Source organism: Cucurbita pepo, chromosome LG17, assembly GCF_002806865.2.
Source record: "Cucurbita pepo subsp. pepo cultivar mu-cu-16 chromosome LG17, ASM280686v2, whole genome shotgun sequence".
NCBI classification, from domain to species: Eukaryota; Viridiplantae; Streptophyta; class Magnoliopsida; order Cucurbitales; family Cucurbitaceae; genus Cucurbita; species Cucurbita pepo.
The window spans coordinates 1920388-1932029 of NC_036654.1; the positions used below are offsets into that span (position 1 = coordinate 1920388).

General features: G+C 38.8%; 3 protein-coding genes across 3 annotated transcripts; all 3 read left to right on the forward strand.

Annotated features, from left to right (window-relative positions):
* Positions 1 to 1138: 1138 nt before the first annotated feature.
* LOC111778720 (aspartic proteinase CDR1-like) lies at positions 1139 to 2428 on the forward strand. The gene has a single exon (XM_023658694.1). It carries the CDS (start codon positions 1139 to 1141, stop codon positions 2426 to 2428), a length of 1290 nt encoding a protein of 429 aa, XP_023514462.1.
* Positions 2429 to 7072: 4644 nt separating this feature from the next.
* On the forward strand, positions 7073 to 8840 carry LOC111778722 (protein NUCLEAR FUSION DEFECTIVE 4-like; the record flags this gene model as incomplete). The annotated part of the gene is made up of 2 exons (XM_023658698.1): positions 7073 to 7809; positions 8242 to 8840. Coding segments are annotated over 2 exons (1218 nt in total), but the record flags the coding sequence as incomplete, so codon positions are not given.
* A 1489-nt stretch (positions 8841 to 10329) lies between these two features.
* On the forward strand, positions 10330 to 11289 carry LOC111778724 (aspartic proteinase CDR1-like). Its single transcript, XM_023658699.1, has 2 exons — positions 10330 to 10335; positions 10381 to 11289. The coding sequence occupies exons 1-2, from the start codon at positions 10330 to 10332 to the stop codon at positions 11287 to 11289; spliced, it is 915 nt and encodes a 304-aa protein (XP_023514467.1).
* The last annotated feature ends 353 nt before the right edge of the window (positions 11290 to 11642 follow it).

Below are 11642 nucleotides of genomic sequence, written 5' to 3' on the forward strand. Positions count from 1 at the left end.
AAAGTCTTACTTAATTTCTACATGATGATTACATTGAAATCCCTAATCGGACCTCAAATTAATATACACTCGATCAATCTCGTAGAACAGATTTTCATCGATCCCGTTCGAAACATAGCTCGGCGGGCAAATGATCCATTATATTCAATTTGAAATACGTTGTAATTGGTAAATATCCAGAATGGGAAGTTGCTTCGAAAATATAATTGAATTTTAAAAAATTTTATTAATAAAATTTTAAAAGGAGCATTAACGATCTTTATAAAATAAAAGTTTATTATCCTCAATATATAGATGGAATATATAGATGGAAACTTAAAAAAAATGTTTTAAAATATTTTTGAAATTTTTAAAATTTTAAAAAGTTTTAAAGTATTAATGAAACTTTTTAAATAATTTTGAAAGTTCAAAATATTAACTAATTATTATTATTATTATTAATGTTTGTGAATTTTGTAATAAATTTGTAGCTTTTCTTTAAGTAATATCTCAAAATTCATTTAGTTTGGATTTAAAAAATCGTATTATATTTAATTTATTATTATACTTAAACAATAAAAAACGGACATGGTTACATTTCAATTCCTTCTGATGGGTTAGTATGAACTTATTCATACAGATATGCACTCTTCGAATAGGAACCTTTTTTTGAAAGATTCTGCATGGGTCTCCGAGATCCTTTCGATAATCTATGTTGTGTTAAAGGGATGTATATATGATCTTATTGATTCTGTAAAACCTACGGTAGCATCGAAATTGGGAAAGTAAACAACAAAGACAATTATTTTTAAATTCTGTTAGTATTGATTAATGATTTCGACTCGATAAGTCATTTCTTTCATGATGAACGGTAGGCAACAATATTCCATTTTATCTATGTGGATCGAGAAAGAAGGGGAGCACGGGTGAAAGTGGGTTGTAACAAATCTTCGTAAAGGAAAAAAGAAACGTTTGAATTCCAAAATTAAAACAAATATGGTAATGTTCCAATAATTTTGCTAATATTAATTATCGACATTATTAACATTTTATTGTACCAAAACAAATCCATTAAAAAGGAAACAAAACGTTTTTTTTTTTTTTTTTTTTTATATTTAAGTAAATCTCCCCGTACTTCTCCCATCACCGGTTATCATCAATGGCTCTAATTTTCTCTCTAATTTTCTTAATCTCCTCCGCCGTTTTCGCCGCTGCTAGCGGTGAATATGGCTTCTCCGTCGAAATGATCCACCGTGACTCCCCCAAGTCTCCTATGTACAACCCATCGGAGTCCCACTACCACCGTCTAGCTAACACCCTCCGCCGATCCATCCTTCTTAACAAAGCGGTGGCGCTGTTAGACACGGCAGAGGCGCCAGTGTTCAACGACAGAGGAGAATATCTCGTGGAGGTATCACTTGGAACGCCGCCGTTTCCAATCCTAGCCATTGCTGATACAGGAAGCGACATCGTTTGGACGCAATGCCAACCATGCCCAAAATGCTTCGAGCAAACCGCGCCGATGTTTGACCCGAGTAAATCGTCGACTTACAAGATAATCCCCTGTTCCTCGCCGAGTTGCGCCTTGGCTGGACAAGAACGTTCTTGCTCCGATCGGTCTGAGTGTCGATACTCGATTAGTTACGGTGATGGGTCCCACAGCAACGGCGATTTTGCCGTTGATACCCTCACCATGGGGTCCACCTCCGGTCGCCCCGTGGCATTTTCTCGTACTATGGTTGGTTGTGGTCACGACAGTGGTGGTACTTTTAGTACTAATGTCTCCGGGATTGTTGGACTTGGTCGAGGTCCGGCGTCGCTCGTCCCGCAGATGGGCGCCGCCTCCGGCGGCAAATTTTCCTACTGTTTGACTCCGATCGGCGACTCAGCTGAGTCGAGCAAGCTGAACTTCGGCTCTAATGCTCAAGTAGCCGGCTCTGGAACTGTCTCGACTCCAATTAAAACCAGTGACCGTTTCGATTCCTTTTACTCTCTCAACATAGAAGCCATGAGCGTCGGGGGCAAAAGATTTGAATTTCCGGCGGCTTCCGCCTTGGGCGACGGATCAAATGTCATTATCGACTCCGGCACCACCCTTACTATACTCCCAACGGAGTTCTACTCCACCTTCGCAACGGCGATCTCCAACTCAATAAGCCTTGAGCGAACAGAGGACCCGAATCAATTCTTGGATTTCTGTTTTAAGACCACGAATTTCGACTTTGTAGTTCCGTCCGTGACGGTGCACTTTGAAGGCGCCGATGTCCCCCTCCGTCGTGAAAATGTGTTCGTTATGGTGGCGGAGAATGTTGTTTGCTTGGCCTTCCGCGGTGGCGATGGGCAAAGTATTTCCATCTACGGCAACATTGCACAGATCAATTTCATTGTTGGTTATGATGTTACGAGGAACTCTGTCTCCTTTAAGCCGGCGAATTGTTCGGCTATGTGATTCTGATTTGCTTTCTTGTTTTCAGTTTCTGTTTTAGATCGATGTATATTCTTCGTCCATTGTGAATCTTACGAAATATAATAATATTATTTTCGAGAAATGTTCAAATTTCATAAATTAAAAACCTATCCCGAAATAATTTTCTCTTTTATTATGTGATATAGACCCATGAAATCATAGAATTTGTAACAAACCCATGAAATCATACATTTGCTAACAAACCAGTAAATCGTAGATTTGGTAACTAGTAAATCACTAGATTATCTTACTATGTACATATATGATCTATTCTACGTTTAACACTCCCCCACCCCCTCAATCTGGACGATGTACTACTAAGTTCAGAGTGCGCCTAAAATTGCTAAAAGAAGGAGTTGGCAGTGGCTTTATCATGATATCGACGAGCTGATCCTGGAAGATATGTGTCGCACATCAAGCTGACGAGTCGATACTTGTTCACGGATGAAGTGATAATCAACCTCAACATGCTTCGTCCGTCGATGAAAGATTGGATTTGCATACAAGTTGGTGGCACCAATGTTGTCACACCATAGGCTAGGAACTCGCGCTTGCGAGATCCCGAGCTCACGCAAGAGGACTTGGATCCAAATTAATTCGGCAATGGCATCAGCAACCGCCTTATATTCGGCCTCTATACTATAACGAGAAACTATCAATTGTTTCCTCGAACTCCAAGAGATAAGATTGCCACCAAAGAAGATCGCATAGCCTCCAATGCTTCGACGATCATCAGGCTTCCCGGCCCAATCAGCATCTGAAAAGGCACTCAGCAAATCAGTGCTGATCTTTGTAAGACACAAACCCATATCAATAGTGTCATGTAGATAACGAAGAATTCGTTTGACTGCCGCCCAATGTATAGAAGTTGGGGAGGACATGAACTGACACACTCTGTTGACACAAAAGGATATATCAGGACGTGTAAAAGATAAATATTGGAGTGCACCAACGACACTCCGATAGCGAGTAGTATACTCAGGCGAGAGCTTTTCACCACCATCCAAGAACAACTTCTCACTAGGAAGCATAGGTGTGGGCACACCTTTGGAGGTGAGCATATCGGTTCTGGACAATAAATCTTGAATGTATTTAGGTTGTGTCAGAATAAGTCCATTGGAAGTATGGCATACTTCAATCCCAAGAAAATAACTCAAAATGCCAAGATCCTTGACGGCAAAATCATCTTGAAGTTGTGTAAGAAGTTTCTCAATAGCCGTAGAAGATGAGCTGATTATAATAATGTCATCAACATAGATGAGAATATACATCTGAATGCCCGTCTTGTTAGAGATGAAAAGAGAGACATCAGCCTTTGAAGGTGTAAAATCTAACTGTAATAGTTTGGAGCTAAGGTGAGAAAACCAGGCACGTGGAGCTTGTTTAAGGCCAGAAAGCGACTTATCCAACTTGCAGAGTTAACCAGGGTGTTGAGAATCCACCAATCCAACGGGCTGCTTCATATAAACATCTTCATTAAGAAAGCCATGAAGAAAAGCATTTTGAATATCAATCTACCGAATAGCCCAACCACGTGAAATAGCAAGAGATAATAAGAGCCGAATGATAGTGGGCTTAACAACTGGACTAAAGGTATCATTATAATCAATGCCATATTGCTGTTTAAACATTTTAGCAACCAAGCATACTTTATAGCGATCAATAGAGCCATCTGACTTTTGCTCGAGTTTGAAAACCCATTTGCAATCAATAACGTTAAGACCAGCACGAGGAGGAACTAAGTGCTATGTCTTATTTTTTTTGAAGTGCCTAAAATTCATCATTCATTGCTTGACGCTAGAGGGGATGCTCCATAGCAGTAATATGTGAAGGTTCAGAGGCAGAAGACCGAACTATAGAATATGTTATTGTTCCATCTGTACACACTTTGGGTTTCTTGATATTGTTCTTCAATCGAGTACCATATGGATGAGTAGTAGGTGCAAGATCCACATGTGAGGGGATAGTCGTATCAGCCGTTGCGAAGGGTGCAAACTGAGTCTCAATAACAATGACTTTGATTTCTCATACATTAATCCATAATTTAGAGTGCCCTTGATGTAACAAAGAATCCTTTTTGCTGCAATTAAATGAGTCTCATGTGGTTTATCCATAAATTGAGACACTGCTCCTGTTGAAAAGGCAATGTCCGGCCTTGTGATAGTTAAATAGAATAAACTACCAAGTTGACGAAAGAATGTCACATCTGCTAGTGACTTCTTTTCATTTCTAGCTAATTTTAGATTTGGTTCCTTAGGAGTAGTTTTTTCTCTCGAATTCTCCATACGAAACCTCTGCAATAAACTTGATGCATATCCTTTTTTAGAGAGAAAATATCATCATCACATTTCTTAATTTCTAAACGCAGAAAACAATCTGCTTCACCCAATCTTTTCATTTCAAAACGCATTTCAAAACGAACAGACAAGGCATCTTGAAGACTACTGATTTCAACACTATCATCAGCCGTAATAATCATGTCATCAACATAAAGTAAGAGCAAGGTGCATCCAGTTGTTGTTTTCTTAATAAATATGCTCGAATCAGCACATGAAGACTTAAAACCACAAAAATTAAGATATTGAGCAATCTTACCAAACCAAGCACAAGGAGCTTGTTTGAGTCCGTATAATGCCTTCTTAAGTATGCACACGTAATCAAGATATTCCTTAGAGGTAAATCCTTGCGGCTGCTCCATAAAAATATCACGATCCAACTCTCCATAAGGAAAGCATTTTTCACATCAAGCTACCATAATTTTCAGCCTTTACTAGCAGCTAAAGAGATGATTGTCCGTAATGTTATCATCCTTGCGACCGGACTAAAAGTCTCATTATAGTCTCGACTATATTGCTGAGAGAACCCACGAGCAACAAGGCGAGCTTTGTGTTTATCAATTCTACCATCAGCTTTTTTCTTCACCTTGTAAACCCACTTACAAGTAATTAAATCGGCATCATGAGGCTTTGGTACAAGCTCTCAGGTGTCATTTTTTCGAAGTGCTGAAATTTCTTCCATTATTGCATTTTCCCATTCTGAAATTCTTTTGGCTTCACTGTACAACCTCGGCTCATTTTCACTAGTATCTCCTGTAAAAAAACATGACAAAACAAAAAAGTGATTATGTCAACAACAAAATCAGACAAATGACCTGGTAACTTTTCCTGTATTTGAGGATTTTTTCTTTTGGCAACTGCAATATTTGTAATGGCTTCTCTGTGCTCGCTTGAATGTCTGTCCCAATTGTAAATTCTTTTCTCCCTAATGTAGAATCGTCAGGAAAAAGTGCAACAGTAGTTGTACTTTTGTTGTTATCTGCATCGTCTCTGTAACTTGAAATTTCATCAAACACCACATTACGAGACACAATAACCATCTTTGTTTCCAAATCCATACATCTCCAACCCTTTCTATGAGTATCATAGCCAACAAAAATGCATTTTTTGGCCTTTGGGTCAAGTTTAGTTCGATTATGTTTCAGTACATGAACGTAACAAATAGACCCAAAAATACGAAAATAACTCACATTGGGTTTACAATGATAAATAAACTCGAATGGTGATGATTCTGTCCCTGGCCGTGGAGGCAGCTGATTTACAACATGGCAAGCTGTTTGAAAAGCTAACGCCCATAACTCTCTTGAAAGACTCCTCGCATGCAGCCAAGACAAGCAAACTGATGTAAGATGAGCTAATTTACGCTCAGCCACCCCATTTTGTTGAGGGGTTTCTGGATAAGTGAGTTGACGCTGAATCCCATGCTCATTACAGTATTCAATAAAATCATTTGAAAGATATTCCCCCACCATTATCAAGCACTTGATTTTCAATTCAAATTCTTTTATGCTTAAACTGAATAAATTTTGAAAAAGCTTCCCTTTTTTGTTCTAAGAAGTTTACCCAACTGAAGCGAGAGAAATCATTCACAAACACCATCACGTAATGAAAGCCGGAATAGCTTGTTGTTCGTGTTGGTCCCAAAAAATCAAAATGAATCAATTCTAATACTGTTGAAGCTCTACTCTTTGAGCTGGTGAAAGGAAGACGATGAGAATTGTCATATTGGCAGCCTGGACAAATCTCATCATGCTGAATATCTTTAAAGATAGGGACACCATCAAGAAGTTATTTTGTGGATATTTTCTGAAACAACTGAAAATCCACATGACCCAAATGAGCATGCCAAAGAGTTGAGCTTGCATTATGACCAACTTTCTAGATATATTCATCACTAGCCGATAAAACATCCAAAGATTCTTTTCTTTTTCCACAAAACATGATATCAGCATCAACATGTTTCACATTAGATAATATTGAGCATCTTTAGGATAAAAAAGAACATACATTCCTGAATCTGTTATTTGTGATACAGAAGCAAGGTTTTTTTTCCAAACCCGGAACATAATAAACGTCCTTGAGTAGAACACTCCGATCATTCAAATCTCCTTCTTTCGTCACAGGATGCATTGAATTATCGGCTGTCATAATGACCTTCTTTGGAAAATGTGGACGAATATCTGATAGAAGAGTTTCGTTTCCAGTTGCTTGATGAGAACAACCAGAATGAACAATCCATCCTTCAATGTAGTCTATAAAGACATGAGCATTTGCATAAACATCATCTTGATGTNGCAATGCAGTAGACCCTAATGATGCAAGCTTGTACCTTCTCCTAAATGCATTGGTTCCTCTCATAATCTCTGTTGTTACCTTCCTCCCAATCCTTCATCAGCCACCGGCTCAGCCGTCGTCTTCCGATGCCACCCGCAATGACTCCCACACTTTCATCTGCTTATACATTACCGCAGTTATCACAGGCCTATATCTAATCACCTTCAATTCCACGCCTTCCAGCAAGTACGGTGCCCAACTTTTGTTAGCTGGGGCTTTTGCCCTGTTACTAGTTCCTCTTTGTCTGCCTGGAATTTGGAGCACTCACAAGTGGTTGTTTCGGATTGCATCCACTGGCTTGAGCAGTGTTCTTCACTTTAGATTCAACCTTGTCAATCATGAGCTTCAGCAGGAGCTCATCAATCTTGAAACAGAAAGAAGTGGCACGAATGTCATCACCCCTTTTGATTATAAAGAGAAGGAAAGCATTTCAAGGAAGATGATGGGGAAAGAGAATTTGACAGTTCTTGAAGAAGAGCATTCAGCTAAGATGCTCGTACGACGCTTGGACTTTTGGCTCTATTTTGTTGCATACTTTTGTGGTGGGACAATTGGGTTGGTTTACAGCAACAATCTTGGGCAGATCTCGCAGTCACTAGGATACAGTTCCTTAACAAGCTCACTTGTAACACTCTACTCGTCTTGCTCCTTCTTTGGGCGGCTAATCTCAGCAGGCCCAGATTTCATGCGTGAGTATGTAGTAGCAGCAAACGGGTCAATCCTGCATATATATTCATTTTCCATGAATGATTTAATTTCAGATAACTCAAAACTTTTCCATTTGCATGAGAAAGTATGGTTTCATAATCTTTCTGCTAAACTTAATTGGTTCTTCTACCTACATATATTCATTTGTCACCAAAACATGAAGTTCATACAGCTTGAAAATTTTCATTTGTATCAAAAACTAGGAAGTATGGGTTCGTATTCCTTCGGCTAGATTTCATGTAGTGAGATCAAAAGGTTCATATCTAGAGGCAGGATTCATCAGTCATTGAAACTTTCCATTTTGCATTAGAAATTTTGGCATCATATTCAATTCTTGTAAACTTCCAAAACACAATCAGTAATCAACAACAGAGAAAAACAATGCTAGTGAACTGATTAAACTTCGTACCTGTGCAGAAAGGTGCACTTCGCTAGAACGGGATGGCTAGCCCTAGCTTTAGTGCCAACTCCAATCGCCTTCATTTTACTCGCTGCATCAGGTAGCGAGATCGCATTACAAATTGGCACTGGCTTGATCGGTCTAAGCTCGGGATTCATGTTCTCAGCTTCGGTCTCAATCACATCAGAGTTATTCGGACCAAACAGCTCAGGCGTCAATCACAACATCCTCATCACCAACATCCCTCTCGGCTCGTTCCTCTACGGCGTCCTGGCGGCAGTTTCATACGACTCCACTGCCGGAAGTTCAGACCAAACTGCGGCGGCGCTTGGGGACGTGGTGGTGTGCATCGGCCGAAAATGCTATCTACAAACCTTCATATGGTGGGCTTGCATCTCCATCGTCGGTCTCGCTTCTAGCTTCTTGCTTTTCCGACGGACGAAACCGGCATACGACCGCCAGTACGAGAGTAACCCAAGCAAGACACAGCCATTTTAGATCAGATACTGAACTTTACAAAAAACAAAAAATATATACATATATATATACATATATATTTATATATTTGTATATTATAATATAGAATTGAATTGGGAATTTGAAGAACAGGAATTGAAAGTCTTACTTAATTTCTACATGATGATTACATTGAAATCCCTAATCGGACCTCAAATTAATATACACTCGATCAATCTCGTAGAACAGATTTTCATCGATCCCGTTCGAAACATAGCTCGGCGGGCAAATGATCCATTATATTCAATTTGAAATACGTTGTAATTGGTAAATATCCAGAATGGGAAGTTGCTTCGAAAATATAATTGAATTTTAAAAAATTTTATTAATAAAATTTTAAAAGGAGCATTAACGATCTTTATAAAATAAAAGTTTATTATCCTCAATATATAGATGGAATATATAGATGGAAACTTAAAAAAAATGTTTTAAAATATTTTTGAAATTTTTAAAATTTTAAAAAGTTTTAAAGTATTAATGAAACTTTTTAAATAATTTTGAAAGTTCAAAATATTAACTAATTATTATTATTATTATTAATGTTTGTGAATTTTGTAATAAATTTGTAGCTTTTCTTTAAGTAATATCTCAAAATTCATTTAGTTTGGATTTAAAAAATCGTATTATATTTAATTTATTATTATACTTAAACAATAAAAAACGGACATGGTTACATTTCAATTCCTTCTGATGGGTTAGTATGAACTTATTCATACAGATATGCACTCTTCGAATAGGAACCTTTTTTTGAAAGATTCTGCATGGGTCTCCGAGATCCTTTCGATAATCTATGTTGTGTTAAAGGGATGTATATATGATCTTATTGATTCTGTAAAACCTACGGTAGCATCGAAATTGGGAAAGTAAACAACAAAGACAATTATTTTTAAATTCTGTTAGTATTGATTAATGATTTCGACTCGATAAGTCATTTCTTTCATGATGAACGGTAGGCAACAATATTCCATTTTATCTATGTGGATCGAGAAAGAAGGGGAGCACGGGTGAAAGTGGGTTGTAACAAATCTTCGTAAAGGAAAAAAGAAACGTTTGAATTCCAAAATTAAAACAAATATGGTAATGTTCCAATAATTTTGCTAATATTAATTATCGACATTATTAACATTTTATTGTACCAAAACAAATCCATTAAAAAGGAAACAAAACGTTTTTTTTTTTTTTTTTTTGTTAATATTTAAGTAAATCTCCCCGTACTTCTCCCATCACCGGTTATCATCAATGGCTCTAATTTTCTCTCTAATTTTCTTAATCTCCTCCGCCGTTTTCGCCGCTGCTAGCGNAAGGCTTCATACGTTCGAAGCGATAGTGTTAACCTACGTCCAAGACTTCATATATTTCAAGTAACAATTTAATCGGTTCGGAGCCTTAACTCACGATTCTTGGTGTTTTTCTTTCACATTTAATTCATACTTGGTTTAAGGTTTATACACGGTTCGGAGCCTTAACTCACGGTTCTTGGTGTTTTTCTTTTACATTTAATTCATACTTGGTTTAAGGTTTATACAAAGATCCAAGCAATTTATACAAGTACTTCATGAGAAGAGTCCAAAATCGCTACTTACCTCGTCATGGACGTTTGAGATCGTTATTTTATAAAGGGAGTGTAGCTCATATGGTAGAGTGCTCGCTTCGCATGCGTTCAATTCCATGCACCTCTNTGCGCCTTGGCTGGACAAGAACGTTCTTGCTCCGATCGGTCTGAGTGTCGATACTCGATTAGTTACGGTGATGGGTCCCACAGCAACGGCGATTTTGCCGTTGATACCCTCACCATGGGGTCCACCTCCGGTCGCCCCGTGGCATTTTCTCGTACTATGGTTGGTTGTGGTCACGACAGTGGTGGTACTTTTAGTACTAATGTCTCCGGGATTGTTGGACTTGGTCGAGGTCCGGCGTCGCTCGTCCCGCAGATGGGCGCCGCCTCCGGCGGCAAATTTTCCTACTGTTTGACTCCGATCGGCGACTCAGCTGAGTCGAGCAAGCTGAACTTCGGCTCTAATGCTCAAGTAGCCGGCTCTGGAACTGTCTCGACTCCGATTAAAACCAGTGACCGTTTCGATTCCTTTTACGCTCTTAACATAGAAGCCATGAGCGTCGGGGGCAAAAGATTTGAATTTCCGGCGGCTTCCGCCTTGGGCGACGGATCAAATGTCATTATCGACTCCGGCACCACCCTTACTATACTCCCAACGGAGTTCTACTCCACCTTCGCAACGGCGATCTCCAACTCGATAAGCCTTGAACGAACAGAGGACCCGAATCAATTCTTGGATTTCTGTTTTAAGACCACGAATTTCGACTTTGTAGTTCCGTCCGTGACGGTGCACTTTGAAGGCGCCGATGTCCCCCTCCGTCGTGAAAATGTGTTCGTTATGGTGGCGGAGAATGTTGTTTGCTTGGCCTTCCGCGGTGGCGATGGGCAAAGTATTTCCATCTACGGCAACATTGCACAGATCAATTTCATTGTTGGTTATGATGTTACGAGGAACTCTGTCTCCTTTAAGCCGGCGAATTGTTCGGCTATGTGATTCTGATTTGCTTTCTTGTTTTCAGTTTCTGTTTTAGATCGATGTATATTCTTCGTCCATTGTGAATCTTACGAAATATAATAATATTATTTTCGAGAAATGTTCAAATTTCATAAATTAAAAACCTATCCCGAAATAATTTTCTCTTTTATTATGTGATATAGACCCATGAAATCATAGAATTTGTAACAAACCCATGAAATCATACATTTGCTAACAAACAAGTAAATAGTAGATTTGGTAACTAGTAAATCACTAGATTATCTTACTATGTACATATATGATCTATTCTACGTTTAACACTCCCCCACCCCCTCAATCTGGACGATGTACTACTAAGTTCAGAGTGCGCC

Excerpts from the sequence above, each read along its gene's own strand:
- LOC111778720 (XM_023658694.1), top strand. The coding sequence starts at position 1,139 with ATGGCTCTAATTTTCTCTCTAATTTTCTTAATCTCCTCCGCCGTTTTC.